At 51.6% G+C, this 26418-nt stretch overlaps 1 protein-coding gene across 1 annotated transcript in view; it reads left to right on the top strand.

Moving 5' to 3' along the window:
• The first annotated feature begins 3051 nt into the window (after positions 1-3051).
• The window catches only part of PDE4C (phosphodiesterase 4C), a 28050-nt gene continuing 4683 nt past the window's right edge, over positions 3052-26418 (top strand). The window contains 15 exon segments of the mRNA XM_066253278.1: positions 3052-3093; positions 4684-4688; positions 8539-8739; positions 21866-22057; positions 22973-23008; positions 23103-23168; positions 23299-23351; positions 23706-23818; positions 23898-23991; positions 24557-24685; positions 24688-24719; positions 24919-25017; positions 25434-25598; positions 25678-25698; positions 25701-25806. Coding sequence (XP_066109375.1) covers positions 3052-3093; positions 4684-4688; positions 8539-8739; positions 21866-22057; positions 22973-23008; positions 23103-23168; positions 23299-23351; positions 23706-23818; positions 23898-23991; positions 24557-24685; positions 24688-24719; positions 24919-25017; positions 25434-25598; positions 25678-25698; positions 25701-25806 — 1354 coding nt within the window.

Raw genomic sequence — 26418 nt, forward strand, 5'->3', positions numbered from 1 at the left:
TAGAATTATGAGTGCAAATGGTTTGAAATTTTTAAAAAGTGGCCAGCAGCCTGGCCGGGCAGTGGCGTAGTGGATAGAGCGTTGGACTGGGTTGTGGAAGACCCAGGTTCGAGACCCTGAGGTCGCCAGCTTGAGCATGGGCTCATCTGGTTTGAGCAAAAGCTCACCAGCTTGAGCCCAAGGTCGCTGGCTCAAGCAAGGGGTTACTCGGTCTGCTGAAGGCCCACGATCAAGGCACATATGAGAAAGCAATCAATGAACAACTAAGGTGTTGCAATGCGCAACAAAAAACTAATGATTGATGCTTCTCATCTCTTCGTTCCTGTCTGTCTGTCCCTCTCTCTGACTCTCTATCTCTGTAAAAAAAAAAAATAATAATAATAAATAAATAAATAAATAAATAAATAAAAAAGAAAAAGTAGCCAACAAAGATCTTAATTTGAAAGACGTGAGGGAGGAGCCATGAAGTTACTTAGGGGAAGAGCAACCCAGGTAGCAGGCACAGACCACGCAAAGGTCCTGAGGTAGGATCATGCCTAGTGCATTTGAGAGTGAGGTGCCTAACTGGGTGAGTAGGGTATTACTGGGAAGGCAATGAAGGTGGGAAGGTGGTAGGGTAGGACCACCCAGGGCCCCAGGGGTTCAATAGAGGCCAAGAATTTTTAGAGACATCTAAAAAACCTGTCACTCAAACTAACATGTCTCCAAAATGTTCAAAGAAGAGTGCAAACACAAAGTGTGATAATTTCTTGCTTAAAGTCACAAGATATAAACCATCTTCACAAAGTGTCCCATTTCATATGCATCCCCAGAGGTCTGCTGCATTTGTAAACAGAGTTCTAGATTTTTCTCACTTTGCAAGAACTCCCAAGAGTGGCTAATGAGAGCAGAGAAAACATAGTAAACTGAATGAATTCCTTGTAGACAAATATACTCAAAATCAAAAGGATAAAAATGCACTTAAAAAAAACTAGAGCAGCCTGACCAGGCAGTGTCACAGTAGATAGAGCATCAGACTGGGATGCAGAGGACTCAGGTTTGAGCACGGGCTCATCTGGCTTGAGCGTGGGATCATAGACATGACCCCATGGTTGCTGACTTGAGCCCAAAGTCGCTAGCTTGAAGCCCAAGGTCGCTGGCTTGAGCAAGGGGTCACTAACTCTGCTGTAGCCCCCTGGTCAAGGCACATATGAGAAAGCAGTCAATGAACAACTAAGGTGCCGCAATGAAGAATTGATGCTTCTCATATCTCTCTCTTCCTGTCTGTCTGTCCCTCTATTTGTCTATCTCTTTGTCACACACACACACACACACACACACACACACTGGAATCTGGTTGATCTTCTGGTTGGTCTTCCTTCAGGTCTTTAAGGGACAGATAAGCAGGGGGACAAGTCTTTCCAGGAGACAGGCGCAGCCCATGCAAAGGCTTAGAGACAGGAAAGGCCCAGAAGCATGCAGAGAACAGGGACTCAAAATGCGCTTACCCCCACTGCTCAGCCCTGCCTTCCAGGTGTGAGCTGAACCAGGTGTGAGCTGAACCCACACTCTCCTTTCCAATTTGACTGGAGGGATAACAAAGTCTCTCAGAGGGGCAGGCCTGGGTCTGGGGACCCTTCACAAGTCAATGGAGTCTTTCTGCTGCTTACTCCCCTCCCCACCAGGAACTTTAGGCTTCTCTACCAGGGACATGGAAGTTCTGAGCCCCTTGGCTTAGACTGGGGCCTGGAGCTGCCCCCTCAGGGCTGGGTTTATCCTTCTGTGAAATGAATGGTTAGAGAGGTCAGAGTCAAGGTCACCCAGCACACTGAGGGAAAGTCTGCCTGAGGGAGGGCCGTGCTCTAATGATTCTTGGGGACAGCAGGTGGCAGTTCTGGTGAAACATGAACTCCTAACAACTCAACACAGAAACCCCTTGCCCCTGGCCAGAGGCCTCCCATAATCTTTCCTGAAGACCTGGGTTTCAGCTGCAGCTTCAGCCTCTCCTGTTTGTGAAGGGGTTATTGACCAGAGAGGATCATTGACCTGCCTGGGGCAGCACAGCACAGCGAGCAACTCTCTTGGAGCCTCCAGGGACTCCTGAGGGCCACCCCAAACCCTCAAAGGCTCTGCTGTGAAGCAGTGTCCTCTCTGTCTCATTGTCTCTCTGTCTTTCTACGTCTGTCTCTCTGTTCCTCTCTCTGTGTCTCTCCATCTTCCTCTGTCAATGTTTGTCTTTTTCCTCTCCCTTTCTCTCCCTCTCTTTCTCTCTGTTTTTGTCTCTCTGTCTTTCTGTCCCCCTTTCTCTCCATCTCTCTGTTTTTCTCTGCCTTTCTATGGTTCTCTGTGTTTCCAGCTCTCTCCCTCTCTCATTAACACCCACCTACTCTGTTCCAACCCCACACACTTGATTACCCTTCTGCCACTCTCTCTTACATCTGTCTTGGTGACACCCTCATGTCCTCCTTGTCACTCAGCTCACCACTTCCTGGCTCGATCCTAAGGGTGGTATGTAGGTATGTCCAGTTTGGGCCTGGCACTCAGGTAGTTAAGGGACTCTTCTGGGGGAAACCCTGGACCGCCCTCTTGGGCGGGCTCAGTCCTCCTCTGCCTCCTCCTTGGCTGGTCACAGGACTAAGCAGTGGCAGTGAATGTCAGGCCTGCCTGGTCACCACAGAGCTTGTGTGAGTCAGGTGGTGGGCTAGGGGCTCCAAATCTTCAAAAATGGTCTGGGAGCTGAATGCCTTCCCCATGGGACCTGGGCCAGGGGACTTCTTCCTGAGGGACCTAATAGTCCCGGGCTGCTAATCCCAGTAGGGAGCGGGGAAGGGGAGTGTGTGTGGGCATCGAGCCTCTGTCCCTAGGTGCAGGCCTCTGCAGAGGTTCAAATGGTGTCCCACACTGGTGCCCGTGCTGTGGCCCAGGCTACCTGAATTGAACATCTGTGGGCTCCAGGAGAGAGTGCAGGGTATGGGAGTGAGTTTCTTATCTGGGGAGCATGGCTAGACTCTTGGAACTCCCGGGAACTGGGGGTTTCATATCCGACTCCCCAGGTTCAGAGATGCCTGCAGCATGAGACACAGTGGAACAGCACTCTCCTTCTTGCTAAGTGAGGTGAGTCGTAGAGGGTGGCCTTATACAGGCCATGGGGGAGGGCTGTCCCAGCATCCCCCTACTTGGAAACACCCAGAACTGCCTGGAGACTCAAGTGGGAAAATCAAGTCCCAGGTCACTAGAAGCCTAAGACTCAATCCAGGTGTCCAGCCCAGGGCTACAGCCACTGCTTTTTTTAAATTTTTTTATTTTTTTAATTTTTCTGAAGCTGGAAACGGGGAGAGACAGTCAGACAGACTCCCGCATGTGCCCGACCGGGATCCACCCGGCACACCCACCAGGGACAATGCTCTGCCCACCAGGGGGCGATGCTCTGCCCCTCCGGGGTGTCGCTCTGCCTCGACCAGAGCCACTCTAGCGCCTGGGGCAGAGGCCAAGGAGCCATCCCCAGCACCCGGGCCATCTTTGCTCCAATGGAGCCTTGGCTGTGGGAGGGGAAGAGACAGAGAGGAAGGAGGGGGGGGTAGAGAAGCAAATGGGCGCTTCTCCTATGTGCCCTGGCCAGGAATCGAACCCGGGTCCCCCGCACGCCAGGCCGATGCTCTACCGCTGAGCCAACCGGCCAGGGCCTGAAGCCACTGCTTTTGAGAGCAAGGGACCAGTGGGGCAAGGGAAACAGGGACACTTCAGGTCTGGAAGCAGGGTTTTTGATTGCCCAAGGAGAGGAGGCCACACTTTGAGGCAGGGCCAATGGCCCCATTGTGGGAAACCAAAGCAGGATTTAAAGACGGCAGTGAGCAGGATTTAGGTAGTGAGCTCATCCAGTAGAAGGTGGAATTGAATCCCAGGCTGATCACCAACACCTGAGTGGCTGGTAACCTCTTTAGGACTAATTTTTTGTGTAAAAAATGGGCTAAAATTGTGTGGCTTGAGAAAAGTCAAGATGAACCACCAGCAGGTAAGGTCCCACACGTTAACACATTTATCCATGCCCCATCTCTGGAGCAGGGCTAGAAGAGACTGAACCCTCCCTCCATGGAGCAAGGGGGCAGCCTACCTTCTCATGTCCCTCTTTCCACAGCCCCATTTTCCTCCTCTGTAAAGTGAGGAGCCTTTGGCAGTCCTCAAACATTCCATTTATAGCACTAGTCATTCCCTTTGCACATAAAGCACCTATTGTGTACCTGGCCTAGTGCTGGGCATAGGGAGCACACACAAGTTCATAGGCTAGGGAGAGAGATGTAAAACTAAGACAGGAAAGTGTAGGAGTGGGTGATTGTGAATGAGGCTTCCCAGGCTGGGCTGGGAGGGCTTTTCTGAGGAGGTGACAAATGAGCTGGAAAATGGATGAAAAAAGCAGCTAGCCATGGAGAGAGCTGAGAGAAAGGTATTCCCTGCAGAAGGTACAGCTCCTACAAAGGCCCTGAGGCAGGTATAAGGAGCAGGTACAACAAGGTTAGTGAGGCTGGGGCACATTGAGTGAGGGGACATGGAGGAAAGTGAGAGGTGGCAGTTGGGTGGACAGGGACCAGGGTACGAAGGTCTCAGGTGTGGGTTTTGTTCTAGGGATGCTGAGAGCCACTGGAGCAGGCAAAGAATAGATTTAGGGTTTGTCTTAAAGGCAGGACTTGAGGTTGCAGCCAGGGTGAGCACCTGTCAGGATCTCAGGGATGGGTAAGATGAGCAAATCCAGAGACAGCTCCTCAGCTTTCTTCCAAACCCTTCTCCATGCAGGCTCTCCTGCCACTGCCAGGCCTTTGGTCCCCACTCCAGCCTCTCAACCAGGAAAGCAATTAGCCTGGAGTGGCAGGTTGAATAATGCTGCAGTTGAGAGGCCAGGAAGACCCTCTCCTCCTCTGCTTGCAGCTTTGAGAGACCCCATCCTCATTCCACCTTGCTTTAAATGGGAGAAGGCAACAGGTTGAATCACCCCCCTTATTGAGCCCCAAACTAGCTGGGCTCCCCACAAACATTTGGATCTCCCTGGGGGTCACATGATACTCACATCAGACTGAATTGACCCAGATCTTGATGTTTTTTCCAAAATATTCCCCATCCAGGTAATGGTAGTCCCACCCACCAGGTAACTGTATGACTTCTAGTTAACTGGGAAATGACTAGTAACCCATCATAAACACTAGTTATACTTTAATATCCTTGAACACCCTATAGGCATAATCTGTCTGTCAGCCTCCAAAACACATCCCAAATTCATTCCCAGGCCCTGTGCTTGTCCATGTCCCACCATTTGCTGCTTAACCTCTGGCTTGCCTCCAACAGTTTCTACTTTCTGATACTGGCACAAGAGGCTTCTTATAATCATAAGCAAATCACTTCACTCAAAATCTTTCAATCTACTCCCAGAATCAATTCTGGATTCCTCACCCCATCTGCATCAACTCTTCACTCCACTCCCATCTTCCAATATTCCTCAAACCTACCAGCTTGTTTTACCTCAGAGCCTTTCCATGTGCTGTTCCTTCTGCCTAGTGTGCTGTCTCCCAAGATCTCTCCTGATCAACTGCTTCTCCTCTTTCAAGTCTCTGTTTAAAGTTACTTCCTTGGCTGACCAGGCAGTGGCGCAGTGGATAGAGCATTGGACTGGGATGTGGAGGACCCAGGTTCGAGACCCCGAGGTCGCCAGCTTGAGCACGGGCTCATCTGGTTTGTGCAGAGCTCACCAGCTTGGACCCAAGTTTGCTGGCTCGAGCTAAGGGGTTACTCGGTTTGCTGAAGGCCCACGGTCAAGGCACATGTGAGAAAGCAATCAATGAACAATTAAGGTGTCGCAACAAAAAAACTAATGATTGATGCTTCTCATCTCTCTCTGATCCTGTCTGTCTGTCCCTATCTCTCTCTCTGTCTCTTTAAAAAAAAAAAAAAGGCCCTGGCCGGTTGGCTCAGCGGTAGAGCGTCGGCCTGGTGTGCGGGGGACCTGGGTTTGATTCCCGGCCAGGGCACATAGGAGAAGCGCCCATTTGCTTCTCCACCCCCACCCCCTCCTTCCTCTCTGTCTCTCTCTTCCCCTCCCGCAGCCAAGGCTCCATTGGAGCAAAGATGGCCTGGGTGCTGGGGATGGCTCCTTGGCCTCTGCCCCAGGCGCTAGAGTGGCTCTGGTAGCGGCAGAGCGACGCCCCGGAGGGGCAGAGCATCGCCCCCTGGTGGGCAGAGCGTCGCCCCTGGTGGGCGTGCCGGGTGGATCCCGGTCGGGCGCATGCGGGAGTCTGTCTGACTGTCTCTCCCCATTTCCAGCTTCAGAAAAAAAATAATAAAGTTACTTCCTCGGAAAGTCTCCTAACTACTACTGATTGACATTATCTCCCCATCACTCTACAGGGCCTTACATGATTTAATTTTTATTCTAGCACTACAGAAACTATTTTTTCATATCTGTTGAATAGATAAATATGAATGTGGACAAGTAGCTTTCCATCTGGAGTTCAGTTTCTCCAAGCAGAAAATGGGCAGCTGACATCAATGGGCTTCCTACCCTGCGAAGGACCCACTGTCCACACATACCCCACTCTGCTTTCCCTGAATACACTCTCATCTTCTGGGAACTCTTCCTCTTGGGGAAAGTCAAGTGTTGATTACTTAGATTTCTGCATCAGAATTCAGGTGCCCATGGGAGAGGGTAGGACTGTCAGTTGTGCTCAAATGGGAGGGATGGCCAGGAATCCTGGGTCCCTAGAAGGATCAAATCTGTGCAAAGAGCTGGGGTGGGTGGAGCTAAGCAGCCTCTGGCTGTGTGACCCTCAGCAGGTCATTTTTCTCTGAACATTAATGTCCTCCTCAATGACAGAGAAATAAGAGAAGAAAACTAGCTATGCAGTTTGCCTGCACCTAGTAGAGACTCTGATGTTTGAACCAACGTGCACTCCTCTCAGCTCCTCTACTCCCCTTTCCCCTAGCTCTGATCAGCCTTGGGGCTTGGACATCAGCTTCCAAATCTGAACATTTAGTCTGATGGTGGAGACAGACTCATTGCTGAGGTCCAGAAGCAGAGCAGGAAAGGGCTGGGCCATCTCTTTGAGTTTCACTTCTCTTGTGTCCCCACGTACTTTCTTAACCCCCCACCCCTACTCCCACCCCCGCACACACTCCTAGGCTGTGGATTTCAGTTTTGATGCCGCTCCCTGGGGTCAGTACCGAGGACAGCTCCCAGGCTGTGCCGAGCGTGTGGCCCCTGTCCTTTTATTGAATATTACCAAGGACGCTAAGAAATTGATACCGTTTTTATCTTTCTGCCTCCTCCCACCGCGTTCACAGATGGGAAAACTGAGGCATGTTTGCTCTAGACTACGCAGCATGAATTGAACCCATCCCAGATATGTTGGGCTGGAGAGCTTACACTCCAACTGATTAATTGCAGCTGGTTCTGTTTGGTTTTTAAATGTCTCAAGTGTTTACTCAGAGTATGCTTGCAAACAACACCTCATTTAATTTCTCATATTCAATATTTCCTTCAAGAAATGAACTGAGAGTCAGAATCCAGAATCCCACCTCCACTATTTACCAAATGCCACCTTAGGCAAGTTACTAAAGCTCTGAGACTCAGTTACTTTACTTGTAATATGAAGATAATGGTATAAAAGGCCTCATTGTGACCTCATGAGCTGATCCACAAGAGATTCTTGAACATCACAAAGTGGAATGAGTGTGTAAGAAAAGTTAGCTATTGGTACTGTTATTATTAACTTATTTACTGAAATTTCATATTCATATTTTATTTATTTGTTATTTTGTTTATTAGTGAGAGGAGGGGAGACAGGGACAGACTCCAGCATGCACCTCTACCAGGATCCACCCGGAAAGCCCACTAGGGGGTGATGTTCTGCCCATCTGGGGCCCTTGCTCCATTGTAACTGGAGCCTTTTATTTTATTTTTTTAGCTCCTGAGGAGGAGGCCATGGAGCCATCCTCAGCACCTGGGCCAATTTGCTTTAATCGAGCCATGGCTTCAGGAGGGAAGGAGAAGAGACAGAGAGAGCGAGAGAAAGAGAAGTGAGAGGGAGAAGGGTGGAGAAGCAGATGGGCACCTCTCCTGTGTGCCCTGGCTGGGAATCAAATCCAGGACATCCACATGCTGGGCTGAGCCAACAGGCCAGGGTTTATAATTTTCATATTTTAATAAATAATATAATTGATGAAATACTATCAAGTGCCCATTATTATGACAGATAGCAGTATATATGGTATAATATAAATAATAAATATATTGTGTATTAACTAAATAATAAATAAATATTGCTGTAATGTCTTCTGTGGGCCAGGCACTATTTGCATCCTACAGGGTTGAGGTTCATCTCCCAATTTCATAGATGAGAAAACTGAGGCTCAGAAAAGAAAATTCACTTGAGGCAGGTGGAGTAAGATTGAGATATAGCTCTCTGGGACAGTTCAGATAGTTGGGTGAAGGGATCTCAAAGCCTCATGGTACCCGGGGTCCTAGGAAGGTCCCATGCCCGGGAACTCACTCATGGCTTCTCACTGTCTCCCTAGCAGATCCAAGTCTGTCGATTCTGATTGAGCAACTCTGAGTCCCCTTGGCAATGGTGTCATCTGGAGACACTTCTCAGGGACCCCATTGCTACCACCGCTGTCAAGCCATCAAAAGTCCCCTGGAGAAATTGAGTCCAGTGCTAGTGTGGTGTTCACCATTGGGGCTCAAGGGACAGTGCAAAGCCATGGTCCAGCTTCAGGCAGGTGAGGAGGCAGATGGAGATCAAGGGGACAATCACAGGAAAGGAAAAATGCCTCGTCTAGAGGACCTTTCTTTAACTTGTTCATGAAGTATTTATTAAACGCTTGCTTTGTGCCAGGCCCTGCACTGGGTACACAGCCATGGGCAAGCAAGTGCTCACATGCTGATAGTGAAGATGGTCTAATACCAACTCAAGAGATGAGGGTGCATAGAGCCCAGAGGAGGCTCTGACCCAGCCATGGAGTGTAGAGGGTGAGAAAGGATTGCTTGGAAAAAGTTGCATCTAAGGATGAAGAGGTGGCTTAAAAAGATGAAGAGAAATCAAGCAGAAGGAGCACAGGGAAGAGTATACCAATTAGAAGGAACAAATTGTACAAATTGTCAGGTTGAAGAAAACCAGAAGATAGATAAGGAGTTGAATACAGATCAGTGTGGCTGGAAGGTAGGAGGGGAGCCTGGGAAGGTGAGCAGGAGCTGGAACACACAAAACTTCATGGAGTGAGCCCGACCAGGTGGTGGTGCAGTGGATAGAGCGTCGGACTGGGATGCGGAGGACCCAGGTTCAAGACCCCGAGGTCGCCAGCTTGAGTGCGGGCTCATCTAGCTTGAGCAAAAAGCTCACCAGCTTAGACTCAAGGTCTCTGGCTCGAACAAGGAGTTACTCGGTCTGCTGAAGGCCCGTGGTCAAGGCACATATGAGAAAGCAATCAATGAACAACTAAGGTGTCAAAACGAAAAACTGATGATTGATGCTTCTCATCTCTCTCCGTTCCTGTCTGTCTGTCCCTATCTATCCCTCTCTCTGACTCTATCTCTGTCCCTGTATATATATAAAAAACAAAAACGAAAACAAAACTTCATGGAGTGGAATGTGGAGCCATTGGGTGGGTTTTCAAAAGAGTGAATTGATATGATTGGCATTTTTAAAATTTCCCTCTGGCTGCTGTGGGGAGGGCTGTCAGGGGCAGGGGTGGAAGCAGGAGGAGCCCAGTGAGGAGGCAGTTCTGGGAAGGAGATGGTAGTTCCTGAACCAGAGTGGAAGCCATGAACTGGAGAGAAGTTGGCAGATTCTGAAGTTATTTATGAAGTAGATATAGTAGGCATTGGTGGACACCAGCAGAGGGCAAGAGAGAGGAGGTATTGGCATAGACAGCTCCTGGTCTTTGACCCTTCACATATGATATCCATTTTCATCCTTGCCGTGATACCACAAGGTGGGGATACCATCATTATCCCCACTTTCCAGAATAGAAAACAGGCTTGGGGAAGGGAAGTGATAGCTGACCAGCAACAGAACACATATTCCCCCACAGTGGCCCAAATTTTGGGGGAGAGGAGACTAAGAGGGAGGCCAAGAACTGATCCAGGAAAGTAAAGGACAGGGAGAAGTCATTTGTTTTTCATCACCCAGTGAGACATGGCAGTACCAAGGTTTGAGCTCAATCTGTCTGACTCCCTGGGCCAAACATTTCTTATTTTTCCAAACAGGGGATGCAACTAGAGTAAAGGGTAAAGCAGGGGACCCCAAACTTTTTTCACAGGGGGCCAGTTCACTGTCCCTCAGACTGTTGGAGGGCCAGACTATAAAAAAAACTATGAACAAATCCCTATGCACACTGCACATATCTTATTTTAAAGTAAAAAAACAAAACAGGAACAAATACAATATTTAAAATAAAGAACAAGTAAATTTAAATCAACAAACTGACCAGTATTTCAATTGGAACTATGCTCCTCTCGCTGACCACCAATGAAAGAGGTGCCCCTTCCAAAGTGCGGTGGGGGCCGGATAAATGGCCTCAGGGGGTCGCATGCGGCCCGCAGGCCATAGTTTGGGGACCCCTGGGATAGAGTCTCCAATGGAAAATATCTATGAGATATCCTCTGGGCCCTCTGCAAAAATCAGGGCTCTTCTTGTTCTCAAATTTTCTACACCAAGGCCTTAAAGGCCTCGCTACTCCAGCCTGGAGCCTACACTATCCACCCCAGTCTTGTTCATGTTTACTTCAGGTAAACACAGTAGAAAATGTTCTCACCCTCTATTTGCCACTTCCCAGAAAATTACCTGAGATCAGAATGCTTGGGGGTCAGGGCCTTGAGTTTCTAGAACTGCGGAAGGGAGGGGCAGGCCTGTGAGGTGGGACCCCTGGAGTGTCACAGGGCAAATGAGATCTTGCCATTTCCGTTGAGGGTCTGGGTATCAGTGTGGCTATAAAAGGGTGTCCTTCTCTCCCCACTCCCACTGTTGGCAGCCCTGACCAGAGGCGGCTTCTGTGTGCCCATCCCAGGCATGCAAGTTTCTCTGTCCTTCCCGTATCCCTACCCTGTGTGGGTGCGTTTTAGGACTCCAAAGAATCCCCAGTTGTGGCTGAATGCTAAGCCTACCTTGCTGAGCTTGATGGAGAGACAGCTATTTTTGCCTACCTCTGAAGAACAGAGCGCTTGACTCTGCTTCCAGACTCCTTGCTACTGTTACTGGGGAGGGTTGAGGGCCCTCCGCTGTTCAGCTTTCAGCACCTCCAGGGCGGACGGCGCCCTAGTCGGGAGGTGCTCAGGAACCCCTGACTCCCTGCCCTGACTTCAGCACCGACAGGTGGAGGACAGCAACTCGCTGTCTCATCCACTGAATCTATATTACCTTCTTCCTTTTCTGCACCAAAAGAAGGGACACTGCCTTGGCGTGGGGGTTTCCCAAACCCTCTCTTTCTGCTGTCATTTGGCAGCAACCGGGAAGACAATTTCTATTTTTTCCACTACAAGCCCATGTCTTGACTTTTTTCCTTCAGCACTAGAGGAATCGCCCCAGCACCTATCTTTAAACCCCACGCCCAAGTTTTGCTCTCCTCCCCCCCACCCCCGCCGCTATCCTCCAGCACCACTGGGCACGGACAGTTACTCGGTGTCAGCCCCACCTTGAGCCCCTGTTTTTCTACCTTTCCGGCTCACTACAGCTGGCACGGACATCTCCTCGCAGTCGCCTCTGCCTCCGAACTTTTTACACAGGGGGCCAGTTCACTGTCCCTCAGACCATTGGAGGGCTGCCAAATACAGTGGTCCTCTCACTGACCACCAATGAAAGAGGTGCTCCTTCCAGAAGTGCAGTAGGGGCTGGATAAATGGCCTCAGGGGGCCGCATTGCGGCCGGCGGGCCGTAGTTTGAGGACGCCTGGCAGACACTGACACTCCTTGTTCCCAGACGGCTCACTCACCTCTTCTGGCGCATGGAGACCCCGGGGGTAAAAGCAGGGGCGGAGGCATCCAGCGAACTGAACCGCCTTCTCTGCCGCCAAGGCTTAGCCAGACCCCCGAAGCACCTGTGGCGGCAGCCGCGACGCCCCATCCGTATCCAGAAGCGATTCCACTCTGACCCGGACAAGTCCACGGGCTGCAGCGAGCCGGACCAGGGCCGGCCAGAGCTCAAGAAGTCATGGAACTCCTGGCCCACCTCCTTCCACAAGCGGTAGTAGGGCGGGGGCAGGGCCCTCTCTAGGTGTGGGGGAGGGGAGCAAGGAACCTGGTGATAGTGGGGGAGGGTCCTTGTTTCTCCAGAGGGCGGGGATCTCTGCTGTTTGGCTGAGGCCAATGCTTTAGAGCAGGGATCCCCAAACGTTTTACACAGGGTACCAGTTCACTGTCCCTCAGACCGTTGGAGCGCCAGACTAAAAAAAAACTATGAACAAATCCCTATGCACACTGCACATATCTTATTTTATTTTATTTATTTTTGTATTTTTCCAAAGCTGGAAATGGGGAGGCAGTCAGACAGACTCCCGCATGCGCCCGACCGGGAATCCACCCGGCAGGCACACCAGGGGGCGATGCTCTGCCCATCTAGGGCTAGCTCTGTTGCAACCAGAGCCATTCTAGCGCCTGAGGCAGAGGCCACAGAGCCATCCTCAGCGCCCGGGCCAACTTTTGCTCCAGTGGAGCCTTTGCTGTGGGAGGGGAAGAGAGAGATAGAGAGGAAGGAGGGGTGGAGAAGCAGATGGACGCTTCTCCTGTGTGCCCTGGCTGGGAATCGAACCCGGGACTTCTGCACACCAGGCCGACGCTCTACCACTGAGCAAACCGGCCAGGGCCTAACATATCTTATTTTAAAGTAAAAAAACAAAACGGGAACAAATACAATATTTAAAATAAAGAACAAGTAAATTTAAATCAACAAACTGACCAGTATTTATTTATTTATTTATTTATTTATTTATTTATTTTTTTCATTTTTCCAAAACTGGAAACGAGGAGGCAGTCAGACAGACTCCCGCATGCGCCTGACTGGGAATCCACCCGGCACGCCCACCAGGGGGCAATGCTCTGCCCATCGGGGGCGTAGCTCTGTTGCAACCAGAGCCATTCTAGCACCTGAGGCAGAGGCCACAGAGCCATCCTCAGCGCCTGGGCCATCTTTGCTCCAGTGGAGCCTTGGCTGCAGGAGGGGAAGAGAGAGACAGAGAGGAAGGAGAGGGGTAGGGGTGGAGAAGCAGATGGGTGCTTCTCCTGTTTGCCCTGGCCTGGAATTGAACCCAGGACTCCTGCATGCCAGGCCGATGCTCTACCGCTGAGCCAACCGGCCAGGGCCTGACCAGTATTTCAATGGGAACTCTGGGCCTGCTTTTGGCTGAGATGGTGGTGCCCCTTCCGGAAGTGCGGCGGGGGCCAGATAAATGGCTTCAGGGGGTCGCATGCAGCCCGTGGGCTATAGTTTGGGGACCCCTGCTTTAGAGGGAAAAACTGTTTTTATGCCGAGTGAAGCTGGGGATGGTGATGCCATGATTGTTATGGGTGTATGTGCCCAGGTGTGCCAGGTGTGGTTGTATCTAAGTATGTGTGTGAGTCTGAGTAATTGCAAGCAGTGTTCTGACCTGTTGTGTGAGTGTCCACAGCCAGCTGCATCTCTGTGAGCTGTGCTTGGTTGTATGTACACCAGTTGTGTATGTGCCTGTGTTTTCCCCTTGTGGTCCTTGTGGTATGTGGAACCAGCGTGACACTGTCCTTGTTCTAACCCAGTTGAGGTCCTCCAGACCCTGGAGTGTTCTCGGGTATTTGTGGGGTTGTGGCCACTACAAGCATCTGAAAGGGCCAGGTTGGGCCGTCCTCAGCTCTGGCGGGGAGGAGCTTCCTCTGTGGCCTGTCCTGCCACCAACACCCCTTATTGCCCTGCCCCTAGTCCCAGGAAGGAGGAGGAGAAGCTTCTTGAGGGAGCCTGAGCACAGGATGCTTCTTCCCTTAAGAAAGGATGGGGTGGCCTGACCTGTGGTGGCGCAGTGGATAAAGCGTCAACCTGGAAACACTGAGGTTGCCGGTTCAAAACCTTGGCTTGCCTGGTCAAGGCACATATGGGAGTTGATGCTTCCTGCTCCTCCCTCTTCTCTCTCTCTCTCTCTCCCCCCCTCCTCTCTAAAATGAATTAAAAAAAAAAAAAGAAAGAAAGGATGGGGTGGAGAAGGGGGGTTGAGGTGGGGAAAGGCTGCTTCTCTTCCTTCGCAGCAGGTGAACAGAGGCCTTGAGGGGGCCAGAGTCTCCAGTTGCTGGACCAGGACTCAAGGACCCAGGAGCAGGGCCCAGTAGCCCCCTGCCCTCCTTGGGTAGGAGGGAAATCAGAACAGGCCAGATTTGGACTGGTGACCTCAGGAGAGTCATTTTCCACTCTAGATCTTCATTTTCTCCCACCTTGGTCCATGGACCTCCTGGGGCTACTGGTTTCTTGATCAATAAGCCTGGCCTCACCCTCCAGCCTGGTGCTCCAGCAGCCCTGGAAGAATCTGGAACAGCTGGGCTTCATGGTCCAGAGGGGGTTGGAACTCTTCCCAGGTGATCCAGCAGACCCCCTGCCACTACCCCTCCAGCCCTCAGCTAATCCTGCCCTCCCTCTCATGGTGATTCATGATTTTCCATCTTCAAGAAAGAACAAAGGCCCTGGCCGGTTGGCTCAGTGGTAGAGCGTCGGCCTGGCGTGCGGGGGACCCGGGTTCGATTCCCGGCCAGGGCACATAGGAGAAGCGCCCATTTGCTTCTCCACCCCCCACCTCCTTCCTCTCTGTCTCTCTCTTCCCCTCCCGCAGCCAAGGCTCCATTGGAGCAAAGATGGCCCGGGCGCTGGGGATGGTTCCTTGGCCTCTGCCCCAGGCGCTAGAGTGGCTCTGGTCGTGGCAGAGCGATGCCCCGGAGGGGCAGAGCATCGCCCCCTGGTGGGCAGAGCGTCGCCCCTGGTGGGCGTGCTGGGTGGATCCCGGTCGGGCGCATGCGGGAGTCTGTCTGACTGTCTCTCCCTGTTTCCAGCTTCAGAAAAATACAAAAAAAAAAAAAAAGAAAAAGAAAGAACAGAAACTGAGTTTGGGCCTGTCAAGCGGGAGAGCCCGCATGATTTTGGAAGGTTCTGGAAGGGGTGTGTCGTGTCCCTGTCAACCAGCACTTGTGCATCCTGTCCATGTATATATTATATGTGCTGATGTGGGGGAAGGAGCTCATCCTTAAGCTTCAAGAACAACAGGGTTCAAGGCTAATCTGCTGGGTGCTCCCCAGCAAGCAGAGAGTGTCAGTGAAATGCAAACATGCATCTGTACTTTCTGCATTATGTTGAGAATTTTCTGTGTGGGAGGGTGGTACCCCACTGTGGCTCTCCTCCCTGCTGCCCCAGGTGGATCACCTGCACCTAGGAAAGTCCCAGGACCTTGCTCAGCAAACATTTATTAGCTACCTACTGTGTGCTAGACCCTGTAGTGGGGACACAGCCATGGGCAAGCAGATGCTCACATGCTGATGGCAGAGACAAACTCATACCAGCTGGAGAGAGAAGGCTTTTGACCCAGCTTTGGAAGGGTAGAATGTGAAGAAGAACTGTTTGAAAGAGGTGGCATCTAAGCTTAACCTAAAAGATAAAGAGAAATCAGCTAGTGGGAGTACAGGGAAGGGTATGCCAATTAGATGGAACAGATTGTGCAAAGCCTCAAACTCAAAAGGATAAGGTAAATGAGGAACTGAATACAGACCAATATGGCTGGAGAGTGGGAGGGGAGGCTCCTATTTATTTCCCAAGCATTTATTGAGAACTTATTGAATGCCAGGGCCCTAAGGGCACAGCTGGGAGCAAGACAGACCTGGTCTTACCCTTGAAGGGCTGGTGGGCAAGGCAGAAACAAATCAAATAATCATGACAGTAAATGTGAAATTGTACCTGTGAGAGGAGAGTGCTCTGAGAATATTTAACCAGCTAGTCAGGGAGGGCTTCCTGGAGGGGGTGATGCTTCAGCTGTGACCTGTGACAGCAGGGAAAAAGTGTTCAGGCAAGGCATGGGTTGAGAATGAGCCTGGCTGGGTCACAGCAAAGAGCAGGGTAATGCTGGAGCAGAATAAGCAGGAGGAAGAGAGCAGGGAGGCCAGCAGGGGTCAGGCATCACAGAGCTTCCAGAGAGATTTGGATTCATATCAGAGGGCAATGCAGAAGGGCCTGGAGAAAAGGAAGGTGAGGTCAAACTCAAGTGAGCATCTACACAACATGACATAGCCCCGACTCTCCTCTCTCTGTCTAGAGTCTCTGTGGGGACTTAGGGGAGTCATATCTTCTCTCCAGTTTGTCTGTAAAATGAGGACCCTCATCCTATCTCCATGGAACTGCCTGGTGGCAGAAAAGTGCCTTCCCAGGGCAGGGAGGCTCAAATCAGGAGAATTGAGACAGTGATGTGCTAAGGGCACCAGAGACTGCTGGGCACCTCCTCAGGTCATGGAGCACACAGGGACAAGTCAGAATGAGGGTCCTTGGGTCCACCCATCCCTCAGCTTCTTTCTGCCCTTTATCCAGTGGGGTTTGGGACCACCCAGGTTCAGTCAGGCCAGATTCCAATGCTGAGTCTCAGGTCTGTGGCTCGGTTTCTCCATCAAAAAAGCTATTAATAACACATTACTGTTAAAATTATTAATAAAATATTTAATGTTTACTCTTTTAATGGAACATTAATATTAAGATTTCGGTAAAACATTAATGTCAGAGGAGCCTCTGGGACTTCAGAGAGGATGGAGACAGTTAAGCGTTAAGTGAGAGAGGGCACAGTCTGGGTAGCCTGTTGTGGCTGTGTGACCTTAGGCAGCTGAACACACTGCTCTGTGCCTCAGCTTCCCCATCCCCCAAATTAGCAAAACAGTCCTCACTTTTGTTTTTTTAATCTTTTTTTTAAGCCTTCAGATCTTGGTCTTTGATCAGACAGATTGCTTTCTTTTTTTTTTTTAATTTTTATTTTTTCAGAGACAGAGAATCAGAGAGAGGAATAGATAGGGACAGATAGACAGGAACAGAGAGAGATGAGAAGCATCAATCATTAGTTTTCCGTTGTGACACCTTAGTTGTTCATTGATTGCTTTCTCATATGTGCCTTGACCGTGGGGCTACAGCAGACCAAGTGACCCCTTGCTCGAGCCAGCGACCTTGGGTCCAAGCTGGTGAGCTTTGCTCAAACCAGATGAGGCCGCGCTCAAGCTGGCGACCTCAGGGTCTCGAACCTGGGTCCTCTGCATCCCAGTCCGATGCTCTATCCACTGCGCCACCACCTGGTCAGGCCAGTCCTCACTTTTGAGAGTTGTTCCAAAATCAAGTGACTTTTACACTCACAGCCGTTGTCTGAAAGCCAGGTGAGTAGGAAGAGCTATTTGTATTGACGTGTTTAGTCTTAACCTTCCATTTCATGTCTGTGACTTTAGGGGAGTGATTGAATTCCTCTGTGCCTCAGTTTCTCCTTAGGGAGATAAGACTATTACAAACCGCTCTCATGGAACTGGGGTGGTGTCAAGGCTCCTTAGAGGAACACTAGCCCCAGTGTCTCTACCAGGCTGCCCCTGGCAGCCTCTATCCCCTGAGGACCAGCTATAATTAGGAATAGTCACAGCAGCTACAAATGGTATTTTTGTCTTGGGGACAGTGAGTCTGGTTCCTGCCAGGTGTCTGACTATAGGGCCACAGGAGCAAGAGGAGGTTCCCAGCCAGACCTTTGAGACTCCTTGTTCTCCTGGGACCCAGCATGACCCATTTTGAACCTCCACTTTCTCATCTGTACAATGAAGACAATAGTGTGGTTAAGAGGTCAGGAGAGGATCAGGGTCTCCTTCCTGTGGTGTCTCAGTGTCCCTCTTTGAAGCCCCAATTTCCCAAAGCTGTACCTCATCTTTCTCTAGGTATGCTACAACTAGTACAGTCTCCCCCCAGGGGCAAGGCCCAGGCAGTGGGGGTGTTATCCCACAGCAGGGACACAATTGGGCTCAGAGTTTCTGTGTGGCCTCAGCTGAGAGACTGAGTCTCCCTGGACCTCAGTGGCCTCTGCCTATGAGGTGGCCATTCTGGGTTCTGCTTCTGATTGAGTCAATCTCTGAGACTTGGTTTTCTATTTTGCAGAACAGGGCAGGGCTATTGACCCCAACATTCCAAGGGTAGAACACCTGGTATAGCCCCCTGACTTCCCCAGACACCAGAGGTGAGGGCTCCCTTCTTGGGCTCCCTGGGGCCTTCCTGGGAGTTGGGGGGAGCCGGCTGATGCTTCACAGAACAGAAGATCTGGCTGGAATGGAGTGTGGATGTTTGTCTGGCAGAGTCAGCAAGAGAGGGAAAAGGATCCAGAGACAGGGCCTGGGGTATGTCAGAGCAGGTAGGGGTCATATGGGGACTTGAGGAGGGGAGCAACTGGGACAGGAGGAGCTGGCTTTGGGTCCCTCTGCGCTGCCATGAGGCTTTGTGTCTGTTGCCACCTTGCTCTATGCCTCAGTCCCTCACTTGGCAAAGAAGTAAAGGTTTGTTACTTCTGGGAAGCCCCTCAGTTCTCTATCTGAAAATGGACAGAGTGGGACTGGGAGTACTGGGTAGCTGTACTGGGCAGCTGTTCGGCAAACTCAGTGCCTCCAGTGCTCCACTCATAATGGAGGGTGCTTCACTTTCTGACTTCTGCATCTCACTCTTTTTCAACATGTTATCCCAGAGAACTGCACTAATATGAGTCATGATTGCAGAGGAAAGTGGTGTGAGATCTGGGTTCTGGGCCCCACAGGGGCACCCCCAAAGAGGGGGAGCTGTGAGTGGCACCCAGCTCTGAGCCTCAGTTTCCCCATTTGTGCCGGTGGGGCTTTCCGGGATGGTCCAGATGTGAGGCGGGGTGGGTGAGCATTCTGTCCCGCTCCTCTCCGGCCACGCCCCCACGGCTGTCCAGAAAAGTTTCCTTGGCTCACTCTTCGTCCGGCCTCTATGCTGTTGCTGCGATGCAAGGTATCCCCGCGCCTGCCTCGGTTCCTGGGCCTGGCTTTCCCAGGGACTCCCCTCAAAGCTCCCCTGGGCTCTTCAGGAAGCTCCTGGTGAACCAGAGCATCCACCTGCAGAGGCGCTTCACTGTGGCACATCGGTTGTGGTGAGGTGAGAGGACGGCTAGAGGGGTCACCGGAACCGCCAGGCTGGAGGTGGGAAGAACACAGGGACAGCTGGGGATGGATCGAGGGCGAGAATATGGACACTCTTTCTCGGCATCTGTCTCCTCCTGTCCTATCTCTGTCTCCCTCCACCCTCAGCCTGGACGCAAGCCGGGTTTACCAGCTAGCTGTCCCTTTGCAGCTGTGGGGCCTAGAGCAGGATGAGCAGAAGCTCACGTCTCCCTCTGACCCTCCCGCCTGGGCAGGTAGCCTGAACGTCCGGGAGTGAGTTGAGACGAGGCGATGGTCACTTCTCCCTTTCGTAGGCTCTCCTCCATCCGTCAGGTGTCAGTGACAATATGGCCGGAGGGCTGCTCACGAACCCTCGGTGTCCCCGGAAGAAGACCCGATTTTATGGGGGCCTTCAAGGCAGAACATCCGCAGCTTAAGACAGGAGTTGCGCTTCCCAGGGTGAGAGCGAAACTTGGTGGCGTCCTCCGAGGACTCGACATTTCTCTGGGTTCAAAACCCAGCCCTTCAGGAAGCGACTGTGAATCCGTGGTGTGTGGGGGGCGAGGCTAGGATCGGAGGTGGGCTTGTGGGCGCAGACTGTGTCTGGCATGTTGCGCCGGGTTCGTGCTGTATTCACATCCCCTTGATAATTTGGCACCTGGTGGCTCAGAGATTGGAGGTCCCTTCTCCAAAGTCATGGCCAGTGACAACTGGCGAGGTTGCGAGCAGTCGTGGCCGTGGTCCCGAATGGAGCCCTATTGCAGCCCGGAAGGGGGTCCTAGATCCAGGAGAGCGCCCCTAGACACCCTCCAGATGCCTATTAAGGGTAGTCCTTGCCCAGGGCTCCGGAAAGAGCGCGGGGGTTGGTGGTGGTCGAGGGAGTGCCCTTGGGTCCCAGAAGGTCAGGGTAGAGGATGGTGCCTCAAGACCCCTGTGCCTCAGTTTACCTATCTAACCCATGGATAGTCGTGCGGTTTCCAAAGTGAGGGCGACCTCGCCCTGCATCGCCCGCGTCATGGAACCACAGCCTGACCCCACCTCTATCAGCTAAGTTTAGAGCAGAAAGAAAAACAGCTTCCGTGGCTGCGACCAACCCTTAACCCTTTGCGCCAGCTTACTGGATTCGAACCCAGCACCCTGTTGGCCTGTCCCAGCTTCAGTTTTCCTAGTTATCAATGGGTGCGCTTTTCCAGAACCTTTTGGGAGAGGCGAGGAGGGGGAGAGGTCGCCACCCCTAGACTTCTCCCTCGGAGGGTGGGTTAGAGTATCGACCGCTATCCCCGCCCCGCCCGACTCCCAAGAGCGTCCCTCTGCCGGACCCTGCTCCCCTTGCCAGGCGGGTTAGGGTTAAGAAGCCCCACCAGCCCTCTTCTTGACATTGCAAAGCAAGAGCTTGGACGCATGCGCAGTAGTGGCTACTCCAGCCGCCGCTGAAGCCAAATTCGCGCAGAACCTCGGGAGAAAGCCGAGCACTCCCGAATTTACCAGAGTGAGTTTGAACATAGCCGAATGTGTCCGAACGTGACCGAACCTGCCCGAGCATGGTCGGACGTAGGCAAGTCTGTAGAACGACCTCATCCGACCGAACTCAGCTGGTCCACACCCATTAGAATTTAGTAAACCCGACTCTGTTTGACTAAGTTGGCCCAAATCCAGCCGAACCGGACAGAATACTGCCGAATCCCAGATGGGTGACCTGGTGGCGGACCAGGTGGACACTGGCCCTTGGCTAAAAGCCCCAAGTTGTGGGCGGTCCCGGTTTCTATCTGTCTCCTGCCTGATCCCTCTAACAGTCCGTGACCCTCAGGCAGCCCTTCTCCCCTGTTGCTAACTCCCTCTTCAGACCTCTGTTCTTGCCCACATCCTCTCCCACTCTTTCTCTGACCTCTGACCCCAAGGAGTATGAGCATAGATTCCCCATTACCTAGTCAGGGTGTGCGGGAGGGAGACACGGGAATGAGAGAGCTGGGAGGGAGGAACTGGAGATTGCTCGGAGTAGGGGTTGTTGTGGGGAGAATGGTGCTCCGGGAAGAGGGCACAGTCCATGCAAGAAGCCCGGAGGTGGAAGAGAATAGGCAGAGCATTGGGGTGAAAATCAAGCAGGGAAGTACAAGATCTGAGGGCGTAGTTGACGAGATTGGGGCGGGAACAAATAGGCGAAGGGTAGGGCCTGGAGGAGGAAAAGGAGTGTTCCAGGGCGTGGCCAAGGGGGCTGGGGGCGGGGCCTCTCCCTGCTGTGGGGAACCTTGCAACTGATCGGATCTAGGCAGGACCCAGTCCCCTCCAGAGAGGACAGCGAGAAAGCCGTTTCCAGTCCCAATGAATTTACCAAGAAACTGGGACCTCAGTTTCCTCAGTAATATGGACGCCCAGTTTTTGTCCTCATGCTCAGTTTTAACTCCTTAAAAGCGCCCTTGGAGAAGACTAGACCACGCCTATATCAGAGACAGGGTGGTTGATGTACAGAAAAAAAATTGAGACCTACCTATGGTCACACAGACATTTGGGAACATATCTGAACTCATGCCCTGGAGGGTTTGGGTACAGACGTGGAGACCAAGGCATGAGGGGTGCTGGGTCCCTGAGTAGGGGTGTGACTGTAAGGCAGGTGGACAAACTGTAGGCTACTCCTTCATGGCCTGCAGTTCAGCTCCAGGGAGGATGTGAAAAAACAGGTTTGAACCACACAGGCCATCTGCACGCCAGGACCCTCGGCTCTGACCATGCCTCCCCTGCTTCCAGCTTTGACCTGAAAAATGTGCTCTTCTGTGGGAGAAGAGCCCTGGATCCTCAGGTTGGGCCTGGCTTTGGCCAGGTCGTCCAGGCCCCTGCTCAACATAGCCAGCAGCATGAGTCCTTCCTGTACTGCTCAGACAGTGACTACCAGCTCTCGCCTAAGCCCATGTCCTGGAACTCCTCTGTGGCCAGCGACCTGTGAATCTGAGCTGGTGGGATGACACCTTCTCGTCTATTTCACCTTCTTTTATTCCTCCACTCAGCACAGCTCCTTCAAGTGGCCATTTGAACTGGGTTTTGAAGTTTAAGTAGGAGTTTGCCAAGCAGCCACTTATTCAGTTGAGCATTCTTTTTTATTTTTATTTTTATTTATTTATTTATTTTTCTGAAGTGAGAAGCAGGGAGGCAGTCAGACAGACTCCTGCATGCGCCTGACTGGGGTCCACTCGGCATGCCCACTAGGGGGCGATGCTCTGGCGATCTGGGCAGTTGCTCCGTTGCAACCAGAGCCATTCTAGCACCTGAGGCAGAGACCATGGAGCCATCCTCAGCGCCTGGGGAAACTTTGCTCCAATGGAGCATTGGCTGCAGGAAGGGAAGAGAGAGAGAAAAAGGAGAGGGGGAGGGTTGGAGAAGCAGATGGGTGCTTCTCCTGTGTGCCCTGGCAGGGAATTGAACCTGGGGCTTCCACACGCAGAGCCGACGCTCTACCACTAGCCAACCAGCCAGGGCCCAGTTGAGTATTCTTAGAATGGTATCTAGTGATCTGTGCTTGACTATAAACTGGTGTTGGGTGGCAATCCAGAAACATTACGGACAATTAATAGCAACTGAACGAACACCTTGATTTGAGCTTCCTGGTAGCCATAATAGAAAGGGAAATATAATATCCCTGCTGCCCTCAGGACTCCATTTCTCCCATGTTTGAGGTCGATGGGGCTGTAGTGGCTTTCAGGGAAGGGTCGGGTAAGATGAGCCCAGTAGGAAGCCAGCAGGAGGAGTCATGAAGGAAGGATGTGCTCAGCTGAGGGTATAGTGTGGGCAAAAGCTGGAAGATGGGAACACGCTGGCGATCTCCCTGGTCGCCCTTTCTGATATCCCATCTTCCCACAGACATGCAGAAGACGTGATTGTGACACACTTTGTCCAGGTGGGTGTCCACACCTCCCCCTCCCTGTGTGAGCCAAGCAGGTGAAGTCGACCCCTTCCCCCTTTACAATACTGATCATCCCCCCTCCCGACTGGTCCTGGCCAGTCTGCAGAGCAATGTCGCGGTGCTAGCACACCTGCAAGGCTTCAGGGCAGCCAAGTATACCTGGAGTGGCGAGGGGCGGGCCTGGCAGAGAGAAGAGCAGGGCTGGCCAGAGAGGCTGGCGCTAGGTGGGGGCTGGCCATATGGGTGAGGCAGACCGCCCCTGAGCAGACTGGACTGCATGCAGGCAGGCATCCGTCAGGAACCCTTCATCTGGCAGTCAGCCCCCTCCACCTACAGGTAATGCACCTGCTCTCCTCCTTCCTCCCACTGTGGGACCACTGTCAATTTCTTCTCCATGGTAACCTCCTCGGCCCAAGAGACCTTAGGCTGCGCTCATTGTAACACTCCCAAAACACCCTCAGGGATGGAATCTTCCATGCCCATGTTGTAGATGGAGAAGGTGAGGCCCAGAAAAGGGCAGAGAACTGCCCATGGTCACACAGCCACTTAGGGACAGATCTGCAACTCGTTCTGGGGTCCTAAGGGGCCCTACTTGGAAAGGCTCTAGGGTCCAAATATAGAGATGGAGGTATGAAGGGTGTGGGGTCCCTGAGTGGGGGTAGGGCAGGCCCTAAACAGCTCAGCCCCCAGAGAACACTGGGAAGAATCTGGCTTTGGAGACATTGGAAGAGCTGGACTGGTGTCTGGATCAGCTGGAGGCACTGCAGACCCGGCACTCAGTGGGGGGGATGGCCTCCAAGAAGGTGAGGAAGGCTAGAGAGCTGAGATCACTTGCCTCCATCCACAGTGCCCCTTCATCACTGTCCTCACCTTTTCTTACAGTTCAAGCGGATACTGAACCGAGAGTTGACTCACTTGTCAGAAACCAGCCATGTTGGGAACCAGGTGTCAGAGTACATCTCCCAAACCTTCTTGGGTGAGCTGTGGTGGGCCACTGCCTGGGCAACATGCCGGGGTAGGAAGAAGGAAGAAAAGAAAGACTTCTATTACAGAACTCAATCTGGGGGAGACAGAGCCAGATATGGACACCCCAAGTCTCATGGGTGAAGGCTGGACCAGAGGGAGGAACAGAAGGGACTTCCAGAAGGTGGAGGAAATTAAAACTAGGGTTTTGAAGTATGAGTAAAAGTTTTCCAAAAAGGAGATAGAGGAAACCAGGCAGATGGGTCTCCAGCTTGGGAGATAGAAAGGACGTTGGCCTGTTTGGAGAAAAACACTGAGCCTCAGATTTTCAGGAGCCATGACCATCAGAAGAGGTTATTGAGATCAGCTATGAAAAGAGGGGTAGCTACAGGCAATATAGGGACTTCGCTTTTGTGTGTGTGAAGGGGGGACGGTATTTTGCTTTGAGCTTACTTTGATCCAGGTAAAAATGAAATAGGTTAATCCTGAGGCTTAGCAAAGTCCAGGACCTGAAACTAGGCAGGACAACCCTAGCAGGGGAATTGGCTTCTCTGAGTTCCACCCTGCTCTCCCTCCAGACCAGCAGACTGAGGTGGAGTTACTCAGGGGGACCCCCATTGAGCCCTCAAGGCCCATGTCCCAGATCAGCAGCCTTCATGGACTCCCCCACAGTGCCAGCCTCTCCACAGCCACCATCCCACGCTTTGGGTCCAGACTGATCAGGAGGGACAACTGGCCAAGGTGGGTTCCCAACCAGAATGCTGAGACCTAGGTTAGATTCTTGGCTCTGTTTGGATGCTCTATCGTGAGCCTCAGTTTGCCCATGTGTATACTAGGCATGTAGGGCTAAATATAAGATCTGGGGTCTGGGGGATGGGATTGCAGGTCCAGAGGCTGGGGAAGTCAGGCTGGGGTCAAGCTCCAGTTCTTCACATTTTAGGAATTGGAAGACACCAGTAAATGGGGGCTTGATGTGTTCAAGTTGGCAGAGCTAAGTGGGAACCAGCCCTTCACAGCCAGCATATTCAGCATCTTTCAGGTACCTTCCCTACCCTTAGATTCCAATACTCCTGGCTTTATTTCACCGCTTTCTACCTCATTATTTCAGGGGTACATATACTTCAACTCCTCCCTCGTACCCCGGAATGGGATCATTTGAGTAGGGCATTGAAGGATGCATAGGAGTTCACTAAGCTGAACAGTTTATTATTGATTGTCAACAAGCCTCAGCCCTGAGCCCAGGCCTTAAGAGGCCCAGTCTGGAAGGAAGTAGTGTGGGGGTCAAGGACAGACCAGACAGGCAGGACAGAGACCAGGTGAGTTCAGAATTGAGGGCACCCTGGAAGATAGGACATTTGAGAGAGGGACTGAAGTTCAGAAGGAGAGAAGGCATAGAAACAGTGTGTGCTGCTGCCTGGAGGCTGAGTTCCTAACTGAGGGCCTGTGATGAACCAGAAACGGGAACTGCTCAAGACGTTTCAGATTCCAGCAAACACGCTTGTCACCTACCTGCTGACTCTGGAGGGTCACTACCATGCGGATGTGGCCTACAACAACAGCCTGCATGCTGCTGATGTGGCCCAGTCTGCACATGTGCTGCTGGCCATGCCTGCACTTGAGGTATGGCCCTATGGGCAGGCTGGGCAGGTGCAGAGTACGGAGAGCCCGCCCCTCACCTTTTATACTCATGCCTGCTCAGGCTGTATTCACAGACCTGGAAGTCATAGCTGCCATTTTTTTTTTTTTTTTGTCATAGCTGCCATTTTTGCAAGTGCTATCCATGATGTGGACCATCTGGGAGTCTCCAACCAGTTTCTCATTAACACCAGTGAGTCGGAGGCCCTGCCTCCATCTGTCAATCATATGATTTCCAGTGGTTCCATCCCTGCTTTTTGAGCCTAGTCCTCCTGTTCATGAAATGGCTGTGACAGTCTCCTCTCCCTTAGGTACTCAGAGAGGGTCCAGGTACATAGTAGATATTAAATTAATGAAAGAATAACAAATGTGGCAGAGTTGAGCTGGGCCCACTGAGATTTTATTTTATTTTAAAATTTTTATTTATTTACTTATTTTAGAGAGAGAGGAAGGGGGAGAGAGAAACATCAATTTTTTGTTCTACTTATTTATGCATTTATTGATTCTTGCATGTGCCCTGTCCAGATATTGAACCCACAAACTTGACATATAGGGACAACGCTCTAACCAACTGAGCTATCCAGCAAAGGCATGGGCCCACTGAGCTTTTATTTTTTTCTAAAAATACCATAGTGTATACTTTTATTTATTTATTTATTTATTTGGCAGAGACAGAGAGAGTCAGAGAGAGGGACAGACAGACAGGAAGGGAGAGAGATGAGAAACATCAATTCTTCGTTGCAGCTCCTTAGTTGTTCATTGATTGATTTCTCATATATGCCCTGAGTGGGGTGCTACAGCAGAC

This window comes from Saccopteryx bilineata, chromosome 1, assembly GCF_036850765.1.
Source record: "Saccopteryx bilineata isolate mSacBil1 chromosome 1, mSacBil1_pri_phased_curated, whole genome shotgun sequence".
NCBI classification, from domain to species: Eukaryota; Metazoa; Chordata; class Mammalia; order Chiroptera; family Emballonuridae; genus Saccopteryx; species Saccopteryx bilineata.